The 24383-nt window shown below is 34.9% G+C and overlaps 1 protein-coding gene across 1 annotated transcript; it reads left to right on the top strand.

The window, feature by feature from the left end:
* The first annotated feature begins 11204 nt into the window (after positions 1–11204).
* On the top strand, positions 11205–17534 carry LOC110883860 (fructose-1,6-bisphosphatase, cytosolic). Its single transcript, XM_022131513.2, has 12 exons — positions 11205–11621; positions 12863–12910; positions 13590–13664; positions 13747–13808; positions 13902–13968; positions 14103–14216; positions 14633–14719; positions 15367–15437; positions 15500–15565; positions 16298–16384; positions 17046–17121; positions 17240–17534. Exons 1-12 carry the CDS (start codon positions 11463–11465, stop codon positions 17348–17350), a joined length of 1023 nt encoding a protein of 340 aa, XP_021987205.1. The 5' UTR covers positions 11205–11462; the 3' UTR covers positions 17351–17534.
* Positions 17535–24383: the final 6849 nt, after the last annotated feature.

Below are 24383 nucleotides of genomic sequence, written 5' to 3'. Positions count from 1 at the left end.
TTATTTACTTTTATATATTTATTTTTTAGTAGCTTATTAGTAAAACTTTTGTATATTAAATTATATTTTAGGAATATGCCAGTTATATGGAAAACGTTATTTGAGAAACCCCACTTGGAACGACCTTCAAAAAATATATGAGGTACATCTAGAAAAGCATGGAATACCCGGCATGATTGGTAGCTTGGATTGTCGTCAATGGCGTTGGTATAATTGTCCAACCGCATGGCGAGGTCAACATACACGGGGTGATCAAAAAGGGCCAACTTTGGTATTACAAGGTGTTGCGTCATAAGACCTTTGGGTTTGGTCGGCCTTCTTTGGTGTAGCCGGGTGTTTTAACGATATTAATACGTTAGAGGCTTCACCATTAATAGAGGGCTACATTTCTGGAACTATACCAAAGGCCGGTTTTCATGCAAACGGGAACGATTACGAGCATGGCTACTACTTGGCCGATGGTATCTACCCTGAGTATTCGATTATTGTTAAAACGTTTTCTGAAACTTTCGATGAAAAAAGAAAGTATTTTAAAAAATTACAAGAGTCTTCGAGAAAGGACATCGAGAGGTGTTTTGGGGTTCTACAGCAACGATGGCATTTTATCAGAAATCCTTGTCGCATGTGGCAAAAGGATAAAATACGAATGGCCATGTATGCTTGCATCATTTTGCATAATATGATCATTGAGGATGATGGAAGAGCGATATGCCAAAACTATATTCCCGAAGATTTGGTCGAAGTAACCCAAGCAACAATGGAAGAGAGACTCGCAAATGCTCAACTACTGCGATCTAGAGAAATACATAACACGTTGAAGGCGGATTTGGTTGAGCATGCTTGGGTGATTCGCCCAATTCGATTCAACAGTGATCACGACGAAGATTCCGAGGAAGAAGTGGTTGAGGAATTCGAAGACGGGAACTTTGAAGACGTAGGTTTGGATGCTGGAGAAAACGAAGAGGAAGAAGGAGAAAACGAAGATGAAACCGAAGAATAAATTTATTTTTTAGGTGTAATTTTTTTTTTTTGTGTAACTTTTTTTTTAATTTTAATGTAGTGTTTTTTATTTAATGTAATGTTTTTTTATTTTATAAAACTTATAAATTATTTAAAAAAATGAAAATTAAATTAATTGAGTAATGATGACAAAGGGGCTTTATGACTACGGCCTCAAATTGCATAACGCCCCATAAAGCCCCTTGCTGACGTGGCATGCCACATGTCGCATAACGCCCCTAAAAGAGCTTTATGACTACACATGGCCTAATGATAACCCGATATTGGGTATACCTTGGTTGGGGTATCAGAATCAGGTATTAAATAACTAGGTTCGGGTACAGGTTTTACCCTAAAAATATTTACCCTAGTTATACATTTGTGGTAAACTCCCTGGTTTTGGGTTTTTGTGCACCTATAGGTGCGCAAGTAGTTACTAAAATATACAAAGAACTTGATCTAAATGCATTAAAGAAGATAAGATAGTAAATAAGTTTTTTAAAAGTTTCACTGAAGTTATGAATTTTTTTTTATATGGAAAAATCACTCAACTTTTAATAAAAGAAACCAATTAATGGACACGTGTCGATACGAGAGACATCTATTTTTTAGTTTTCTTGTCATATATTTATATTTATTTTTATCTTAAAAATTACAAGTTTTAAAATAATTTATCAAGTTATCTCATATTTTAAGTCGATGTTTATCTATAACTATATCTCTGTATTTATATTTATCTTCTAATATAATCTTTATACTTATCTTTAGGTTATTATTTTGCGAGTAAATTTCACAAAACTTTCTTTATGTTTACTCAAACTTGCAGGTTCCAGCCTTAATGTTTAAAACTTGCTAAAAACATCGTTTAAGTTTATTTTTGTTGCTGGTTTAATCCTTTATGACTAACCAAGTTAATTATCTCAGTTTATTTCCCTCACATGCCTAACATGTGAGGATCCCACTATCGTTTGATGACCGACATCAACTGACTCGCAAAATGGAATCGGGATGTGGTGCAAACGCAAAACGCCTGAAACCCAAGCAAAATTGCCTCTGTTTTCACCGGAGATGTAGTCCAAACACAATTAGATCTCTTAAATTTATGGGGCCATTCACATGGAGCAAACCCCTTTTCATTCTGAGCTATCAAATCCACTCGGAGGAGAGATCCAGCCCACGTTTCGCTGACTAAATGCCAAACAAGCCATATTTGCAGGTTGATAGCCTCATGTTAGTTCTGTATGTGAATTTAAATTGAAAAGTACATATCATTTTTTGTAGTTGTTTTCCTCTTTAGTTTTGATTACTTAATTGAGATAACATGTATTAAGTAGGGAAGAATAAAAACTAATATTTAGGTACAAAGCAATGGGTAAAGAAGAAATAAGTGAATTTAATGGACTTTTGTAATACACAGGTTTATAACCTAATAATAGAAAAATAAAAAAAAAAAAACAGGGTAAAATGTTCTAATATGTAAATAGTATATCAAAGTTCTTTTTACCAAAAACGTATTTTGACGATTGTGTGTATTAACTGATTACATTATATTTATTCAAGTCGTGTAGTACACGTGCTTATTCAACTCATGTTATACACGGGTAGTTAAAGATGTAACTTTTTTATTATATAAAAATATATTTAATCAGCCCGTGTAATACACGGGGTTCTAACCTAGTTAACTTATCTAAATGAAACCTATGGATCTTGTTTTCTATTCAGCTATTAATTTTTTTTTTATCTAAAGAAAAAATTTCACCAAATAATAATCAAAATTCATAATTGTAGAATGTTAACTCAACCGGTAAAAGATCATTAAAAACAACCAAGATACATATATATGCAGTTAGATCACTTCATTCTAAACATTTATAACAAAAATTTCATAATATTGGAACACATACTGAAAGTTCAATGATTTTCTCTGTCAATTTTTTTTTAATAATTTAGTAAAACTAGGATTGCGACCCGCTGCATTGCGGCGGACATTATTTAGTTATAATTAAGTCGATCTAGGACCCACACGTTATGTTAAACCTGTCAAACGGGGGAAAAACAGACGATGTAAAAACGTTCACCCACACACGCACATTGCGTCGTGTTAACTCGCAAAAATTAGAACGAAACGTAAAAACGTTAAACCAAAGACGCACGTTGCGATGTGTTAAGTCACAAAATTTAGAACCAAGCATAAAGCAAAAAATTTGCGGAAAATTAAAAGTATAAATGAACAAAGTTGAAAGTAAAAAAAGTTATGTGGATAGATTGCATAAGGCAAAAAGTTTTGGGTTAGAAGTAATAAAAACAATTAGTTTTGGGTTAAAAGTAATTTATGAAATACTTTTGGTTGAAAAGTAAAAAAAATCAATTATTTTTTGGAAAACTCCCAACGTTACGACAACCGTATGCATAACCATTTTTTCTTTGAAAACCCCCTAAAGCACACCCCGCATTGCGACGGGTCGTAAAACGGTGTCAAATAGTACTAATGTCACACAACCGTCATCGACCACCAACACTGACTCAACCTAGGGTATGCGTGTTGCGACGAACCTGTCAAACATGAGAAAATAGAGGTAAAAACGTTGAACTACACATGCACGTTGCGTCGTATTAACTCGAAAAATTTAGAACTATACGTGAAATGAAAATTTGCGAAAGATGAAAAGTATGAGTGACAAAAGTTGTGAAGTTAAATTGCAAATAATGAAAAGTTTTTGGTTAAAGTTAAAAAAACAAATTAGTTAAAATTGCAAAAAGTAAAAACCTTTGGGTTAAACCTAAAAAATCAAGGTTGTTTTATTTTTATTTTTAAATACCCAAAGCATAATGTACAACTAATGATGCACATTGCTTCTTTATATATGAAATAACTTGATTATAACCCCGTGTATTACACGGGTTGAATAAATGAATTTTATATACCAAATAATAAAACATTATCTTTTTAAAAGCCTACTTTATTGCACGGGTTGAAGAAATGTAATTTTATATATTAAATAATAAAATAAGTTATATCTATAAGAACCATATGTATTGTACGTGTTGAATAAATGTAATATTATATACCAAATAATAAAAAAAAAATATCTTTAAAACCATTGTATTACACGGGTTGAATAAATGTAATATTGTTTACCAAATAATAAAAAAAGTTATATTTTTAAAAACTCTCGTGTATTACATGAGTTGAATAAATATGATTTTATATACCAAATAATAAAAAAATATATTTAAAAAAACTAACGGATTTTTTTATATTTAAAGTAGGATAAGATTGAATATTAATCTGAACTAACGGATTTTTTTTTATATTTAAAGTAGGATAAGATTGAATATTAATCTTTATTTATTTAGTTAATATAAGATTGAAAAACCATATGATTGAATAGGTGGGAGGTTGTATGATGATAAATCGGTTAACCGTACTGAATCATAAAAATAACAGTGATTGTTGAACAAATTAATTAATTGAATTTAACAGAAACATTTGTGATGTTAGGTGATTTTTTTAATTATTTGAAAGTTAATATCAACTTTGGAATTCGTATGAATTTTTATTAGATTTGATTAAATATTATTGATAATAAAAATTTGTATTAGATTAGATTTTAGATTTGATTAAATATTATTAATAATAAAAATTTGTATTAATTTAGATTAAATATTATTATTATTAGTATTATTAATAATTTTAATCAATTAAATGAAAGAATGACAAGTGTCCACAAAACAGCTTTCTTTTATTATATAGTATAGAATAGATTATTAGAAAACTTAGTTTCTATTAAAAATATTTTCTTACTGTAGCAAACATAAAAACTTTATAGCCGTTTAAACGTTTTTATTAACTCGTTATTTATGTTGACGATGACTATAATATATTAATATTAAGTTCATTTCTTCGACGACTGCCCTTAATGACAATCATCGAACACTAAAGAAAATAAAATGACAAAATAAAAATTACATGAAAATAAAAGAAAATAAAACTAAACATGACAAAATAAAAATTACATGTCAATAATAAATAAGAACAAATTCATGTCACTACAACCTTATTGTCAACTTAATAAAATATAAATTAAAATTTTCAAAGTTATCCTTCACAATGTTCACATCACATACATATCATAATTTTAAAACGATTTAAAATTGGCTATTTCTCCAACAAGTACAAGTACAAGAATGCCATCACCTTTTTAGTATCTTCATTAAATTAACGTTATTTAATATTTAAACTGTTTTATAAGGTATTTGATTATTAATGAAGTTCCATCTCTAAAATTTTGAGCATAAAAGTAGGCTGTTAATCATGTTGATTTCGAGTTGACTAATTGAATATGTGAACTCAAACACACAAAATCGATGTATTTATTTGTGTTAAAAATAAATATTAACCAAAACCCGGATGGCTGGATACACTTAAAATCGGTGTATCTGATCAACCTGTTTAATATCCATTTACGAATGTAAGAGCCTGTTTGTCAACTTCTGAATGGTTAAGTGTTGAACCAGTAACAGATCTGAATAATTAAGTGCTGAACCAGTAAGAAGTCTGAATCATTAAGAGTCGGTATAATGCTTAACCGTTCAGAAGCGAATGTCTGACAAATTCAGATTAGAGGTCTTAACAATTCAGACTTGTAAAATGATTAACCATTCAGAGGCAACTATCTGAACCATTCAGACATCTGCTCGTGAAACAAACAGTCTGAACCATTAAGTGTTGAACCAGTAAGATGTCTGAATTATTAAGAGCTAAACAAACAGCCCCTAAGTATTAAATGCAGTTGAAGCTACGAAGTCTTCCTGGCTATTACCTCCTCTCTCACACTCCTTGGCCCTTGCTCGTAACCCCCTCGTTCATGGAGAATGATTTCGCATACTTAATTATCTTCCTCATTTTGCATTTGTTTGATTACTAGATGTATATTTGAGGCAACTTAATGGGAAAAAAAGGTTCAATACTTAGCATTATCTTCACACAAGTTATCATTGTTATTATGTGTTACATACTTTGTAACACCTCAATTTAGCTAAGGGTGACATGTCACATGAAATAATGACCAAAGTATTATTAATGAAAGTTGAAGTCTCTTTAACCAATTTTCAAATCCTTACATAAGTTCAAAATTAAATATTTTGATATACATACTATTTAGTACGTTAAACTTTATCCATGTTCTAATTTGTGGTTTCAGTGGCGAAGCTTGAATTTTTCGGTTGGGGGGGCGAAAACGTATATACCCAAAAATTTCTATAGAACTGGGGGGCGAAAACGTATATACCCACAAATTTCTATACGAAAACTACATATATAACACTACTGAGCGAAAAATTCGGGCCGCCCCTCTTATCCTTCGCCCCTGTGTGGTTTTACTGTCCTCACATATTCTCGTAATTCATTTGAGAACCTGTCGTGGAAACAAAAGAAAACATGGTCGAGTAAAAAATTGCTCATGAGTGAAAAGAACAATAGCATAGAAAGTGAAACATTAACGATAAAACATAACTAATACAATATTTTAGCGATTAGGGTGTGCATGGGACAATTTACTTCTATTTGTATCCCTAACTAAAATCAAAATTTTTGGTTATGGGATTTAAAAAACGAATAGTTTTGATTAATCAATTATTCTGTTTAGGGCTGTACACGAGACTAAATCGACCCAGCTCGAGCTCGGCTCGAACTCAATTCGAGTTGGCTTGGCTCGAGCTTGAATTTCAAATCGAGCTAAAATTTGAGGCTCAAGCTCGACTCGATTAAAATTCGAGCTAACTCGGCTCGGCTCGATCTAGCTCGAACTAACAAAGAACCGCAAAATTTACTACTTAAAAAGCCCCAAAATTAAATGAATCTCTTCATAGACTAAGGGTCATAATTGCAATTTAATTTAACCAAATGGCTAAATATGCAAGTATAAATAGTTAACTCACTTTATACATTGTCTCTACCTTCTATTATAGGGGATATACTCCCTTAGTTTTTGTCTTATAAACGACGTGAGACAAAAATATGAAGGATGTAAACCTTATCGAGTCGGCTCACGAGCCGAGCCGAGCCAGGCCAAGCTCGAGCTCGGCTCGTTTACAAACGAGCCGAGCTGAGCTGGTTTGTTTACAACCGAGCCAATTTCGAGCCTAGCTTTTTTCGAGCAAGCTGTGAGCCACGAGTTTGTTGAACACCCCTAATTTTGTTCGGTTCAATTAACCACCGACTGGGCTTACTTTTTGAGTTTTAGCACAAGATTAATTCAATGCTATTACAAATCCAAATTCCATCTTGATTAGCTCACTATGGTTTAACATATATGGATTAACCCAGGAACAAGAACAATAAACTTTACCCAAATTAGAATCAGGGTTAAGTTATTGTACAAATAAGTCTTAGCATATAAAATAATCTTAACGTAAGAAGTGAAGGAGAATTTTTTTTTTTTTGAAAAATTTTCCTACTTATTAAGCACATATTTTAGTCGCATAATTAAAAAATTGTGATTTTACATTAGTAGAGTAATTATTGTAGGATAACTATAATTATAATTATGTAATTTTGTAGAGTAATTATATATAATTACTCTACAAAATTACATAATTATAATTATAGTTATCCTACAATAATTACTCTAATACTGTAAAATCACGATTTTTTTTACAATTTGCAATTAAACATCATTCTTAAATAGTAGGGGAAAAAATTCTCTCCTTCATTTATTACGTTTTTTTAACAACTAACAAAACATTTTATTACTCGCCAATCGGCTAAAGAGGTTACTAGCCTGGATGTTTACACAGTGTCACCAAAAAACATACACCAAACATATAGAGACTATTACATTCAATTAGATTACCATCCCACCAGATGCAAGTTGAATTCGCGCCGAATTTTCCAGTTAAGGCCAGCGTGTTTCGACCTCCCTTTGACCCATAAGAGGCTTAGTGTCTTGACATATCCCACGATCTTCTCCAACGGTCATCTTAGTGTCTTTCACTTGTTACGTTAAAAGTATTTTATATGTTAAAACCTATTTATATTTTATTACACATATAAACTAAATAATTTTCTCTATATTGTGGACAATAAGCTAGTAAAAATTTGTGTAAACAATAAATTTATGTTAAAGTAAACTTTACTCGAATAAAAACCCACCGACTTTTTATATCATTATATTTGGTAGGCAATTGAATGGTGAGTTGGTTTTACGAAGATCAACATTGTATGTTCTGGCTTCCACTTTTTCTTTTGACTTTTGAAATGCATAAACATAAAAAAGAAAAGAAAAGTAGGTCTAAATTTAACCAACTAAATGGGTATACTAAATTTTTTAATATGAGACACGTCATGTTAACGGTAACGGATAAGGATCATGTCCTACACATATACAAGCATGCAAGCATATACAGACTTGACCCATATATATACATGTACATAAAAAACCCAAACCCGGGTATTAAAAAAATTGGGTATTTTAAACCTGAATCTAATGTAGAGTAGGGTTCTGGTATGATATTTTAGCTAAGTGCTTGAATCTGAGTATGGATTTCCAGACCAATACCTAAACCGAACCCGAACTAGATATTGGCAATACCCAAATACTCAAAACCCGGTGGTACCCGGGTATGTGCCCAAACCCGGGAATTGATCACAAAATTTTTATACTTTGGTCTGGCTACATAGTTTTAAATTTTTGAATAATTACTATATAGCCTCATCAACTTTGTTAAATATTTCAATCATCTTCTGTTAAAGTGGTACCACCATGCTTATTTTTATCTATGTTTCCATGTAGATTTTAATCAAAACCGAGTTGAGCATAATGATATACAAGTTATTGAAACACAAACGTACAAGCCGTCAAAATTGCTTCGAGATTTCTTTTATTTGTTTTGTTTTTGTTTTCCTCTTACAAATTCTAAAATTTGATATTTTATAAATTCTAAATTTGCATCTGCGACATGTTTGTTTTAATCAACGTTACAATTTCAATTTTTAAATAATGTTCAGAATACCAACACCCCCGTCGCAACGCGTGGTTTCATTACGTCTACTAGTTTAAAACATTTAAAAAAGTTTAGCGGCATAATTGTTAAGTGTAAATAACTTATGTACAGGGGCGGATGTAATATATTAGAAGGGGTAGCCTCCGCTACCCCTTGGCGATCCGGCGGTAGTGTAAATTTTGGAAAAATTTGACATTTTTTAACGTTTTTTCGATTTCGTTACCCCTTTCTTTTAAGACGTTACCCCTATGAAAGTTTTCTAGATCCGCCACTGCTTATGTATAACTATTATGTTAATTAAAGTTTGGTTAATTTGATTTTGTGGATATATGTAACCATAACTGAACCGAAATTAACCAAACTAGCCTAAAATTTATTGGTGTGGATGGGTTGTGATAAAATGTGCCTACGCAAAGGGAAGAGAGATTTGGCTTGTGTATTTTGATCCATCGTGGCCTATAATTTATTTATCTATTTGTTTAAAACAGTAAATTTTCTTTAACCTTGTCGACTGTGTGACTTTAACCCAAAACCTTCAAACCTAAATGTTTCTAAAGAATTTATCTTTGCTAATAAACCATCAATCGTACCGTAGCCTATAATTTATTTGCATGTCACATGTATGTAATAGCTACGTTATTTAATTATAATTGCAGCAGGAGACTTAATGGAAAGAAGAATTTATCAAAGTTCATTAAATCTTTGGAATAACATGTCTATCAAATTCTTTAAAATCAAAATATTTTAATTAGTTTGAAGACCTTAATCCTTTTTTATAAATGCTATATTTATTACTTTGAATTTCTTTCAACTCCTAATAAATAGCTACAATAAGTTTTTTTCCTATCATATATTTTCTTACTTTATTTGTATACTAACCACTTGTTAGTATCTTTCCATATAACAATATATATAACCCTAAAAAACCCTTATTTTATAAAATATTAAAATGTGACTCATTTTTAGAGGTATAAATGAGTTAAGCCGCCCGTAAGTTACTTAAGATCGGGTGCTAAAAATTTAAACCTAACCTAGCTCAAACGAACTCGAGCCTAAAAATAAGCTTGTTCAATAAACAATTATGAGCCCAAGCTTTGCTTATCAAGCTTGAGCTAGCTCGCGAGGCTTAATGAGCATTTTATATATAATTTTTATAGAGTAAAGTATAATTTGCGTCTTTGTGGTTGACATGAAACCCCTAACTTTTCTTTTATCATACCATTTGAGTCCACGTGGTTACAATTTCTTGCACTATTATAATAAATATAAAATTTTGTTAATATATTATGTATATATAAAAGGTATAATAAAAAAATATATAAAAATTATATAACTGTATATGAATTAATTAACAAGTAAACAAAAAGTTAAAGAATTGAAAAACTATTGACGAATTAAGCCAGAACTTTAATAAAGCTCAAAGCAAGCCAAAGCAAAATTTAAGCCACTAAGTTAAACAACATGAGTTCAAGCCTAATTAAACACAAGCTTAGCTTACTTACACCTCTCACTTTGTCAGCATATTAGTTTGGTGGCCTAGGAATATTACAAATGGCATATATGTCTATTTGAAGTGTTATTTGTTCCTATTATATGTTTTTACCATTTTTTTCTTGGTAGCTTAGTAAAAATATATTTAGTACCATTTATGTGGTTATATCTCTTTTTCTGTTTTTATTTAACTCTTTTGTATGGATATGATTTTATCTGGTTACATGTATGTTTCTGTTTTTATTTGACTCTTTTGTCTGGACATGATTTTAGACCTGGGGGTCTTACTAGAAGCAATCTCTCTATTCTTCAGGATAGAGGTAAAACTTGCCTACATTCCACCCTTCCCAAACCTTACCAATAACTAGGCTATGAATGAGATTACACAAGGTATGATTGATTGACTTTGTCACCGTATTCAAGTTCTCTAGTGACCATATTGGCAGGTCTATTCCATCTCAACGTCCGCCCGCCTCAACGTCTACACAAAGGATTGCGTATGGCCAATATTGAAACTGCCCTTTCCAGTAGTATCGCTGCTGTCTCCTTTGCAGCTTTTGTTATTACCGAAACTATGTGGTATGGTTCAGCAACCACCCCTACCGAATTATCATATTTTCCAAAGTAGAAGGACTAAAAACAAAAAAAAAAAAAAAAAAAAAAAAATTATTCATCCAAAAATCCAAAAATTCAAAAATGCAAATTGTCCTAACTTGAACTAGACGCCATAGCCGAACAAGAAGCTGCTTGTACTGTACGTTGACACCCTCTGCCACGTGTCATCTGACCTTCCACTGACAATCAGATAAACCTCATCATCTCCGATTCCCATATATCCCTTGAATTGCGTGATTTTGTCCACCGATCAAATTCAATCTCCTCCTCTAATTATTATATAAAAAAAAATACATACATACATACATACATATACATACAGTTAGGTTGCTTGGTTTGTTTGTTATTGAACGATGGATCACGCTGCGGATGCTATGCATACGGATTTGATGACGATCACGAGGTTCGTGTTGAACGAGCAGTCAAAGTATCCGGAGTCGCGTGGTGATTTCAGTATTTTGCTTAGTCACATTGTTCTTGGTTGCAAGTTTGTTTGTGCTGCTGTTAATAAGGTTAGACTGTTTAATTGCTTGCTTGTGTTTTGATTTACAAGCGATTGATGTTTTCATCGTTTTGTTATTGGACTTGATTCTGAATTCAAACTATAGGGCTCGGTTCAAATGAGAATCATAAGGAGTTGTGAGAACCGTGAGAACTCCTTCTTTCCGCGCGAGTTGGGTTAATTTTTTTTTTTTACACAAACGTAGATGAAAATATTATAAACACGTCTGTAAAAAAATAAAAAAAATTGTTGAGAGTCAGTAATTTTGACTGATGCAAGTTTTTTTTACGCGCTGGTGTAAATTTTGTACGAAGATAAATATTTTTTTTACGCCTTATGTAAGTATGCGGCATTTTTTCTATTTTTTATTTTTTTTTTTGCTGAAACAAGTGATTTTTTATGAGTTTTGAGAAAAAAAATCAGAAAAACCTTTTGGATGGCCTAATTCTCACAACATAAGGTGGTTCTCATTTTAACACATCCTATGATTATAATAAAGTGTGTATATATATTTGGAGTATATTCTTATATAAATTAATTAATAGATAATAAATGAGTCTACTCACAAACTGAGCTCTAGCTTAAGAAATAGCAGGGTGTGCACGGTTCGGTTCGGTTATTAGCATTAACCGTAAGCGTAACTGAAGTCATCGGTTAATCGGTTCGGTTAATTTGTTGGTCTTAAGTGCGGTTCGGTTTATTTCGGTTAATAACAAAATCAAACAAGGGCTAAAACTTTTTGCTTAGAAATACATTTAATGGAGGTATAAATACATGAAACGAGAGTATAAAACATGAAATACATAAATTGAAGGTATAAAAGCTAGAAATACATGAAAATAAATGAGTCGGTTCGGTTACTTTCGGTTAACCAATGGCACAAAAAATAATCGATAACAAACTTTCGGTTAATTCGGTTCAGTTTCATCGGTTTTCGGTTCGGTTTCGCTTAACAGTTAATAGAGCTTGAAACGAGCCGAGATCAAGCTCGAGCTCTCGTGAGTCAAACAAGTTGAGCTCAAACTCGGCTTGGCTTGTTTACGTGCTTGGACTTATGACGGTTTGTCACATGATCCGGCCTGTCGAGACTGGAGACCTTTCGGTCCGCTGTTTGTGGGCCCCAGCCCGTATGACTGCATTCATTGCCCAAGTTATACATGTTTTATGTAAAAAGCCCTGTTTTCCTCTGTTCTATCGGACTTTAAGAATGTTAAGTAAACTGTTCTTATAATTTAAAGTTTGCTTGTGCAGGCAGGTTTGGCAAAACTCATTGGACTTGCTGGGGAGACCAATGTGCAGGCAAGTTAATTGTAGAATACTCCTTTAGAGGTGGTCGATTTGGGTTATCTGTAATCTCGAACGGGTCAATTAAAAAACATTAGATAATATGCCAACGGCTCAAATGGGTCAAGCAGGAGAAATTGCTTGAAAGTTGACAAAGCATATTTTTAACGCATACAATACAACCTCTCGAATCATTGTCATCCATAGATTTTAACGTTATTTTACTAATTTCGTGAAAATAACGTTAAATGCTGAGGACGGTTAATCATGCATGGTGGCGTTGATAGCTGAAAGACAAAAGGGTACATGCACTAATCGGTCTTTGTCCCGATTGTTGAGTGTTATGTGCCTTATGTCCAAGGCGTGATGCAAAACTACTATCGAGCCGGGGGTCTCACTGGAAGCAGCCTCTCTATTCCTATGGGGTAGAGGTAAGGCTGTCTACATCTTACCCTTCTCAGACCCTACCTTTGCTTTGCTATTGGTGGGATTTACTGAGTATGATGATGATGATATCATAACCATAATCAACAATTCAACACAGTAGTTAGTTATAAAAGTTGCACAAAGGGTATTTGCGGGTCAATCCAAATCAGCCTGGCTTGTTTCAACTTGTACCAAAGAAATGACCCGTTGCAACTAGAGCCTAATTTTGACCAGTTTCGACTAATCAGTGCCTTTTTTTTTGCTTTAGGGAGAAGAACAGAAGAAACTGGATGTTTTGTCGAATGAAGTTTTTGTGAAGGCTTTGGTCAGCAGTGGCAGAACAGTGAGTGTTCATTAATATTCTTTAACTTCATATTTTTACTGTTTTCTTCTTGTTAACCGTTTTTTAATCGCTCCTTTTCCAGTGCATACTTGTTTCCGAAGAGGACGAGGAAGCGATAATCGTAGAACCATCCAAGCGTGGAAAGTGAGACCGAGAGTCCTATTTTATATTTTGTCTCTTTTATTATTTATTTTCTATAAGCTTTATTAATCAAGAAATTTTACGCAAATTATGCAGGTATTGTGTTGTTTTCGACCCGTTGGATGGATCTTCCAACATCGACTGTGGTGTTTCCATAGGAACTGTATGACAACCGACGCCCATCTAAACTAATTTAATATTTATTTTTATATATTTTATAAATTCATTTACTTCTACCGAAAACTCTTCAAGATATCTTGATTTTGCGATGTGATGAATTGAATTTCTTTCGTCTAGATTTTTGGGATTTACATGATAAAAGACGCTGGTGCGGCCCGTTTAGAAGATGTTCTTCAGCCCGGAAAGAATATGGTGGCCGCTGGATACTGCATGTACGGTAGCTCTTGCACGGTGAGAATAACCTCGTCTCTAGAAGTGAAAAATGGTGGGACGGGCCATGGGTGGTAAAACTTTGGTACGGCCCGTTTGACCCGTTTGACCATTGGGTAAAAATCGACCCGTTTGACCCGTTTGACCATTGGGTAAAAAACTTGGGTACGGCCCGTTGGACCCGTACGGGTCAACAAGAAAAATGTTATGTGTAAAATATGTGTAGAAGTTATACTATATTCATTAATACAATGATTTTATGAATACAACGATTTAGAAGGTTATATGCGTTAAAAAACCTTTGGGTAAAAATCGACCCGTTTGACCCGTTTTCTTTTTCGCTTGGTTAGGAAATAACTTGTTTAACAAATGCTATGTGAAGTTTTTGAACTAATGTGATTGTTGACTAGAATCTAATTTTTTTAATTTATTTTCAGCTTGTGTTGAGCACTGGATCGGGTGTGAATGGATTTACTCTTGATCCGTCTTTAGGGGAGTTTATACTCACCCACCCTGACATTAAGGCGAGTCATTCTTTTAACCTTTGTGTACATACTATTAAAAGTTACTGATTTTATTTAGAGTAAATTACAAAAATCGTCCTTTATGTATGTCACTTATTGCAAACTGTGTCCTTTATCTTCAATAATTATAGAAAACGTACTCGATGTTTGCAAACCTTTGCAAGTTATGTCCTTTAGCCCTAACTCAGTTAATTTTTTGTGGTTAAATCTGACCAAATGGACCCCACATGAGGGTATTTTGGTCATTTTACTCTCATGTGGGGTCCATTTGGTCAGATTTAACCACAAAAATACCCTCATGTAGGGTTCATTTGGTCAGATTTAACCACAAAAATTAACTGAGTTAGGGCTAAAGGACATAACTTGCAAGGGTTTGCAAACATCGAGTACGTTTTCTGTAATTATTGAAGATAAAGGACACAATTTGCAATAAGTGACATACATTAAGGACGATTTTTGTAATTTACTCTTTTATCTACCATCAAAGGGTACATATGATTTTTTTTTTTTTTTTTTTTTTTTTGTGTCTTGAAGGGGTAGATACTTATGAAATTTAAAAGTGTATATATAGATGTGTTACATATATTATTGAATAATAGAAGAATTTATGCTTACTTTTTTTGCACCTAACACCTTCCTATATACAGATTCCAAAGAAAGGAAAGATTTATTCGGTTAATGAAGGAAATGCTAAGAACTGGGATGGTCCTACTGCAAAGTATGTTAACTACGTTATGTGTCTTTATGATCCGTATTTTTTCTCACAAATTTGTATTTCAGGTTTGTCGAAAAATGCAAGTTCCCGAAGGATGGTTCACCTGCAAAATCTCTAAGATATATTGGAAGGTACTTGCTTATTATTTTTCATAATTTTAATGGAAAAATGTCATAAAATAACCACATACATTGACTTCATATCTAATTCGGTCAATGAACTTTCAAAATCGGTACTAAAACCATTGTACGCGTTTAGAAATCGATTATTTTCGCTAACTTTGACTGAGAAACCTGTAAAAATATTGACTTAATTGAATGATCATTTCTTTAAGGGTTATTGGATTTTATCACCCCCAACTATTGGCTATTGGCCGCTGCCACCCCCAACTATCACTTTGACGCCCGTCACCCCCAACTATTGGCTATTGGCCGCTGCCACCCCCAACTATCACTTTGACGCCCGTCACCCCCAACTTAACACTTAGCGTGTTCTATCACCACATCGTTAACTGATCACTAACTTTTGATCATGTTACTATACTTTTGGGAGTGTCATAGGGATCTTACGAAGATTTTAGGGATCTTAGGACACCCCAAATGTGTAGTAACAGGATCAAAAGCTAGTAATCAGTTAACGACGTGGTGACAGAACACATTAAGTGTTAAGTTGGGTGTGGCGGACGTCAAAGTGATAGTTGGGGGTGACAGCGACCAATAACCAATAGTTAGGGGTGATAAAATCTAATAACCCTTTCTTTAATGATTTTTCAAGTCCTTTTGAGGAACAACAGTTTTGTTTTGTTTTTTCTTTTAATTTTATTTAATGTTTCTTAAATCCTGGTTTCTTACTATCTGTTACAGTATGGTTGCCGATGTTCATCGTACCTTACTTTACGGGGGTGTGTTTTTGTACCCTGCCGATAAGAAAAGCCCGAATGGAAAACTAAGGTACAATTACTAGAACATTTAAGATATTCTCTTAATTACTTTATAATGATTGTGTGTATAAATAACTGAATTAACTTAACCAAACTGTACCGAAAATAAAACCAATATTCATATTTGTTTTATTTATAAATAATATGTTTTATATCGAAAAAAGCTGTCATAATTTTTTAGAGTTAATTACATAGTTGGTCCCTGTGGTTTGCACAAAATAACATACTTAGGTACTAATAGTTTAAAATCACCTTCTAGGGTATTAACTTTTCATTTTGTAACGTTTGGAGGTATTAACTTCTTGGGTATTAACATAGTTAGTCCCTGTGGTTTGCACAAAATAACATACTTAGGTGCTAACAGAATGTGATTTTAAACCTACAAATAATGTTCATACCTCCAAACGTTACAAAATGAAAAGTTAATACCCTAGAATGTGATTTTAAACTATTAGTACCTAAGTATGTTACTTTGTGCAAACCACAGGGACTAACTATGTAATTAAACTTAATCCACCCACATCCGGAACCATCTTTTTAATAACTGAAACCAATCAGTTATAAAAATCTAAAAACCGAAACATCCGTTAAGGGTTCGGTTATAGCGCATCATCGACCCAACCCATGCACACCCCTAAATCGGTTTGTGTTGCCACTCTATATAAAAACAGGGTTCTCTATGAAGTCTTCCCTATGTCATTCTTGATGGAACAAGCGGGAGGACAGTCGTTTACCGGGAAAGAACGGGTAATTTCTATATTCGGGTTGTCTTTCATGGTAACGGGTCAACCCGGTTTTTTTTTTTTTTTTTTTTTTTTTTAACACTTGGCTCACATAAACTTATAACAACATATTTGATTCATAGGCTCTTGATTTGGTCCCCAAGAAGATACATGAAAGATCTCCAATATTCTTGGGAAGCTATGATGATGTGGAAGAAATCAAGGCTCTGTATGCAGCTGAAGAAAAGGCATAAATAAGGTTGTTCTTGTGCAAAGTATCCCTCTTTTTCTTTGTTCTAAATCCAGTTTTTTTATAACTTTTTTTTTGTTATAATTTGTTGTATTTGATATGTGTCTATTTAATTGTCATGTAATATTGTGATTTTTATTTTTATAATAATGAAATAATAACCACCTTATAAAATAAACACTTTTCTCCTTTTACTTTGTTAAAAATCCAGGTTTTTATAACTTAGTTTTGTTATAACTTGTTGTAGTTGAAATGTGTTTATTTAATTGTCATGTAATATTGTGATTTTTATTTTTATAGTAATAAAATAATAACCACTTCATAAAAGTTAGGCATACACCGGAAAACATCGCGATAAATCCTTATCATTGTCACGTCGGTATTTTTAATATCAGTTATAAACCAACCAACGCATTTGTTCTTACATTTAGTCTTACATTATTGGTGTAAGTAGAGTAAGTGTAACATTTGCCGTTAAAAAAAGATACTTATTTATCGGACTTTTGCGTACCTAGTTACCTACATTTATCTTTTTAACACAATGTGATTCTTGTAACTGGGCTTGGGATTTGGCTAATTTACTCAAAAAAAACTATATTAGATAGTTAGTGTACTTAATTATTATGAATTTACATCGAGATAGTTGGTAAATAGGCAATAAGCAGCGCCGCTACCCCTTTATGAATAGCAAAACTAAGCCTTTTAAAAACTACGTCCATAGATCTGGGGGTCATAACATTACTATGCATGACCCTTTGAACTCGACTAAGTAGGTCCACAGCGTTTGACGCCAGAAAACCAAAAGTATCAAAAGCAAATAGGATAAACACGTGTTGGTTGTCAAGGCACGTTTTCTCATGTTTGGTCACTTTACACGAAGCAGCCTTTAAAGCAGCCTGACCCACCGTGAAAGCACTACCCCCTAAGCCTACAAGCGGGGAAACCCCTGTTAGATCCACACAGGCATGTTTTCCTCCTACCCATCCAAAGACCAGAATGTCGGCTGGTCGAAGGGTAGATCTCCCTTCCAACGGGTCTGATAAGAAATTAACGGATGCCTCTTTCTTAGCAGAAATTAACGGTTTGTTTTACGTTTCAAGAAGTTTCATTGGGCCTCAGCGAACTTCAACAAAGAACTAAAATAAGCTAATAATCTTGCCTATTTGTTTTTACTAGAGTCCAAACGAGCCCATAAAACCATTGTAGCCCAATAATGAATATCTGCATGCAATACATACGGACTCGTGTATTACTCGTGGACCAGGACCTATACCGAAAGATGTCGAAACCCAAACATGCGAACCGGACTGTTAGCATTAGGGCCAGTAGGGGTTGTAACAGGCCATGGGACCCATCGGTCTAATAACTAGTTTTGGGTAGAGATGCATAAACCGGGTATTTTTAATAACCATTTCCGGTTTCTCGTTTTAAGGGTTGGAACCGGTTATTGCTGTAACCGGTTTGGTTTCGGTTCCTGTTACTTGATTAAAAAACCGTACCGTATATGCCTGGTTCTGGGTAGGGTTCGGTTTTTGTTCTTAAGAAACCGAGTATTAAAATACCTTATTTTTTGGTTTTTCTATACCCTATTTTCAGGTTTTTAATACTCTATTGTGTTTTTATTACCATATTTCTCATCTTTTTTATTATCAAATATGCATTGTATAATGTAAAAAAAATAAAATAAATGCACTAACATGTATCGGGCATAGCCGGGTATAATCGGTTCCAGTTCTTGTCCGGTTTCGGGTATTAATGGGTATGATCGGTTTCCGGTTCCAGATATTGAGATCAAAATGCATACCATGTCTATATACCCCACAGGTAGGGTCGGTTTCGGTTTCAGGTATTGAATACCCGGGTACTTTTACTGGGTGCAGTTTTTCTGTGCACCACTAGTTTCGGGTGGGACCAAATCTCACAATTTGGGCTGCAATTTGACATCCACGTTCAACTATGAACGTGGTAAGAAACATGATGAGAATTGAAAACTGAACCGGCTACTTGTATTATTAGGTTTCGCAGGTTGGTCTAGGTCGGTTTCTCAGGTTTCACGGGCCGAACCCGGATCTTGCTCACCCTTACTAAAATTTTGCCCAAAAGCTTGCATTTAAATCTACTTAATTTAATTAAAATATGCAAGTCATATTGTATTTTCATACAAGGTAGAAATATAAAGTAGACTTTGAAATAGTTTAACGATTTTTAAAGTAAGTCGTTGTCGAAGATGTGACTATTTTTATGAGGTTCTTTGACAACTGTCACTAATCAAGAAAAAAGTTATAGCCAAGTAAAATTACTATGTAAATAATAAAGTATGAAAAAAATTAATGTCATTACAACATTATTATTGTCAACATAATAAAGAAATAAATAAACATTTTCAAAGTTAACCATCACGTCACATAACATATTAAAAAATATTATGTGGTTTGTAGGTTATGATTAGGCGTAACTAAATATTAAAACCTTCCAAGTTACGTTAAAACAGAAGGTAGACGGGCAACAAGCTGCATCGTCACCCTTTTCTGAATTGTAAACTCTAAAAAGAGTTGGGATTTCTTCTAAGAAAGAGGCCCCTGTGAATTTCCTCACGGGCTCGGGTGTATGAGCGCATCGGTGGGGACCGACGGAGAGTCCTTTACGGCACAATCGACACAGGGACGACTATCGCTCATGTTTTCACAAGAGTTTGAGGTGCTTTCGGTATCTTCGATGTTGGTAGAATCCGAATGTGAACTCAACAATTCTCCTTAAGAGTTGTCTTGTGATGAATAACATGTTTTCATCTCAAGCTTCAATTCTTTTAATTTTAGGAGAATTATTTCTTCGAGTCGACATAATTCTTCGGAAGTTATGTCGTTTGAAAGAGATGACTGAGGGCATTCGGGCGAGAGATAGTGATCGTTTTTACTTTCGCCCATTTTAAGGTTATTACAGGAAAACGATAGGTCTAAATAGTGGGGAGTGCAATTTAGAAAGAAATATTCTAAATCTTTATGGAATCCACCACATATTTGGCACCACTTACCGTAAGAGGAGCGAAAATAAAAATAATCAATATCACTCATATTTTTGTCAGAAATTACCAACCGTCGGGATCTTACGGTTCTGTTTTCAGCAACTGAAGGTTGGACACGAGGGCGTTTTCAGTGGGCACGGCCCCGTGGTCAGCTACTGTCTGACTTAAAACAGGATCGCTAGTAACGATGATTGGACATGGCCCCGTGTCTGGCTGAGCACGACCCGTGCTGAAGTCTGCAGAATCTGAAAAATTAAGAAAAAATCCTAAAAAAATAGAAAAGTAGGAAAAAAATTATATTTTTATTGATATTTTAAGCTCATTATACACATTAGTCAAGTTTTAAATTTATAAAACACGATATTCTACTATCACTGAACACACACTTGGGCAAGTGCACCCATCGTAAGCGTAGTATAACGTTGGTCAGATACCGAGGTCGTTCAAGGACACAAGAACTTTCAATACCGGTTTATCCTCAACATCTAATCAATCTATTTTTTTTTTGGAAAAGTTTTGAGATATGAAAATAAAAACTAAAAATGCAAAGATAAATGAAATAAAAACATATAGACAAGATAGAATCACTTGGATCCGACTCGCCTTTAATGTATCCTTTGATAATTTTCGCACTTTCGAACTTTTTTAAGAGATTATCTTAGTTATAGTAGTAGGCCCCTCTTTTGAAGGTGACGTTACCCTCAACCCAGTGGTTTGAGTCAGCAGGGATACAATCTCAAAGGGTCGGAATATTGAAAGATAATTAAGTAAGCTATTAATGTGAAAAGTGGTAGGCCCCTCTTTTGAAGGTGACGTTACCCTTGGCTAAGTGGTTTGAGTCAGCAAGGATACAAACCCAAGAAGTCGATTTAATTTATTAATAGTAGTTTACACATGAGGGGTTCAAGCTATTCGCACCCCCGCCATCCAATACCAGTGGGTATTGAAGGAGGTCCTAGTAAGCTTGAACCAGGTCCTTGCAAGATCTATACACTGAACAAGGCAAGAACCTTACCAAACCATTCCCCTAACCCCCGACCAGGTAGTCAACATGCCTTTATATAGACCGTAAAAACATGAATGATGTAATCTTTTACTTTATATAGACGGTAAAGTAACGTCAAGACGCCACGGAAAGATAATAGGAAGAATTCACCTTCAACATAAGAAACTAGTTATTAAAGTCATCAATACAAACCCAAATAAAAAGTGCCGAAAGATTAAAAATCCAAAGTAATACATAAAAGACTTGTCTTCACCAAGTGATGTAAGAGGCTTAACCAAACATGGCCTTTGATTGGCAAGAACCCTTACAATCAATCTTGAATCCCGAGACTACTACACACTCTAAAGATGGATAATGCTGGTGGGTGTTGGTGTTGTAGTGGTGGCGGAGTGGTGGTAAAGTGGGAGAGTAGTGTTTTGCCAAGGGATGCGTTCGAAGTGAACCAAGCACCCCTATTTATAGCCGACACATAACTCTAGCCACGACCCTGTGTCCAGCGGGCACGCCCCTGTGGACAGCCTTTTCCCTTTCTTCATTAATTGGAAGTGTCAGCAGAGGGCCCCACACGGCCCCGTGTCTCCTGGGAACGGCCCCGTGGTCAACTTCGTATCTGTACTATCAAGATTTGGCAATATTCTGCGTATCTTTGCGTTGACCACGCCCCGTGCTGAGCTAGGCACGCCCCCGTGGTGGGCGTGGAAGCTTCTACAGGTTTCTCTTTTGTGCAAGTCCCTGACCACGCCCCGTGTTCAGCCGGGCACGACCCCGTGGTTAGTCTTCTGATTCCTTGTTTTTACTTTGGGGATGCTGCCGAGGGGTCGGGCATGTCACGTTTATTCATTTTCTTTGTATTTGTGTTGGTTTTGGCTGCTTATTTGCTCCTTTTGTTCGTTTAAGCTCATTTGGTCATGTAAATTCAAAAGGAAGACAAAAACACGTTTTTTCCAACATTAGTACTAAAAGGGTTAGTTTTATGCCTCATTTGATGTAATTTATATTTTACATTTTACATTTTGCACAGATCAACAACGACGACTTCTAGTTCTGGATATGTGGAACGAACGACGACGACGACTTTTAGGGTTTCGTTGAAGGTTTGTTAGATAGAGGGAGAAGGAGAGACGACGACGACCACTGTAGTAGTGGTGACGTTGTAGTGCTATGACGGTGGTGGTGTTACGGGGAGGTGCTATGATGGCGGTGGTGGTGCGATGGCAGAGGTGCTATGGGTGGGCAATGGTGATGCTATAGTAGTGGTGATGCGATGGCGGTGGTGGTGCTATGGGCGCCAATTGCCCAAATTGTTAAGAGAGAGAGAGAGAGAGAAAGGGAGAGAATTTGTAGAGAGAGAGAGGGAGCTGAGGGAAAGAGAGTGAGTTTTGAGAGAGTGGTTTTATGATTATTTATTTTAGTATTTAGGGTAAAATGACTATAATACCCTTATGTGGGATCCACTTGGTTAGATCTAACCATGAAAACTAAGGTATTGTTTGTTTTTTAAGAGGTAAAATGTTTGCAGTCTACGGACCACATCTGCAGACATATGTAGAAGGAGAGGTGGACCAAACCTCTACAGTCTGCAAGAAGAAGGTTGTTTGTTTTTTTTAACGTATGTAAACTTCTAAAATAATCTGGTTGTGGTGTACGGACAGTGGTGGGTGGTGGATGTGGACGGTGGGTGGTGGTGGTAGACGGTGGTGGACGGTGGTGGTGATGGTGATGGAGGGTGTTAGGTGGTCGACAGTTGTCGCAACCCCCGATCCCTAATCCCCGGGAACGGGCGGCCGCGAGCCAGTTTCGGTGGTATCGTGTTATTGTCTAATCTGGCAGCGGAAATTTTCATTAGGACCGTAGTTAGGAAATATTTTATCAGAGTAAACCACCATATTTTATAACATTAAACACATGGGTAGAACCCAACTTTTTCATTACACATATCTTCATAGGGATACACCCTATTTTATTTAAGAAAAACATATATTTCTTTTAGGTAACTTTATTGCCACTTTTCCAAGCCTTCAGTGTTGTCCAGCTGGCTTCTATTTGGCTTTCACATTTTGTTACGTGAAACGCGTTTTAAAAACAATTTGTCAGTGGGAAATACTGGTGAGTGAATCCCAATTTAATCAAGTTGAAATACCAATCATTTTACAGTATTGAGGGCGCATCCGCAATTACATTTGTTTCCAAGAAATAACAATTAACATCAGTGGTACTGTCATACTCAACTTGTGGAATGTTACCACGCCAGTAACAAATTTTGTATACAAAACCCCAACATACCCACTACAATTGTATTCTTACAAATACTCATAACTGCTTAGTACATATTTAATTAAGTGGGGTTTTGTAAAAAACATTTAACAAAAAGAGGATTACTCACATTGCTGTTTTAGGGTTTTCAGTAAGGATTTCATGGGAATAATCTATAAATTACACAAATGCACGTGTATTAGTATAATAACCCATTTTAACATTAATAATACCCTCCCCGATACGGCATTCCAACCACTACGTCGGGCAGAACCACGACAGCCGTTACGGAACCCTAGATCAATCGGGCAGAGTATCTAATACATCTCCAGGGGATATGATACTTACATCGTAGCAGAACCTCGCTATTTAGGGGGGGTATAATACCCGCATATTATCTCTACTATTCAGAAATTGAGATTGAGAAAGAAATTCTGAACGATCGGAACTGAAAGCCGATGCCCTTCTTATATAGGGCTGAAATCTGACTCTCTCGCGACCCACGTAAAAGTAGCCAAAGGGCTACGCGGCCCGCATCAAACCCCGGTCAAAGCGTAGCTCGTCCGGATCACCAACTAGCCTTGACACGATGATGACACGTGTCATCACCGGGCTGCGACACCATTTCGAGCTCTAGCGGCCCGCGTAAGGGTCTTAAGAAGTCTACGCGGCCCGCCTGAACTAAAGAAATCAGCGAAATCAGGTTCTAACCTTTATACCGCCTGCGTAGGAGTTGAGGTGGGTTCTACGTGGCCC

Source organism: Helianthus annuus, chromosome 10, assembly GCF_002127325.2.
Source record: "Helianthus annuus cultivar XRQ/B chromosome 10, HanXRQr2.0-SUNRISE, whole genome shotgun sequence".
In the NCBI taxonomy this organism is placed as follows: domain Eukaryota; kingdom Viridiplantae; phylum Streptophyta; class Magnoliopsida; order Asterales; family Asteraceae; genus Helianthus; species Helianthus annuus.
Note: the sequence above shows the minus strand (reverse complement) of the source record. Positions and strands in the feature narration are given on the sequence as shown.

Bases quoted from the DNA above. Each gene is read 5' to 3' on its own strand.
- LOC110883860 (XM_022131513.2), top strand. From the start codon at position 11,463: ATGGATCACGCTGCGGATGCTATGCATACGGATTTGATGACGATCACG. The intron at 12,911-13,589 runs GCAAGTTAATTG...TTTTTGCTTTAG, and splicing joins CTGGGGAGACCAATGTGCAG to GGAGAAGAACAGAAGAAACT. The intron at 13,809-13,901 runs GTGAGACCGAGA...CAAATTATGCAG, and splicing joins GAACCATCCAAGCGTGGAAA to GTATTGTGTTGTTTTCGACC.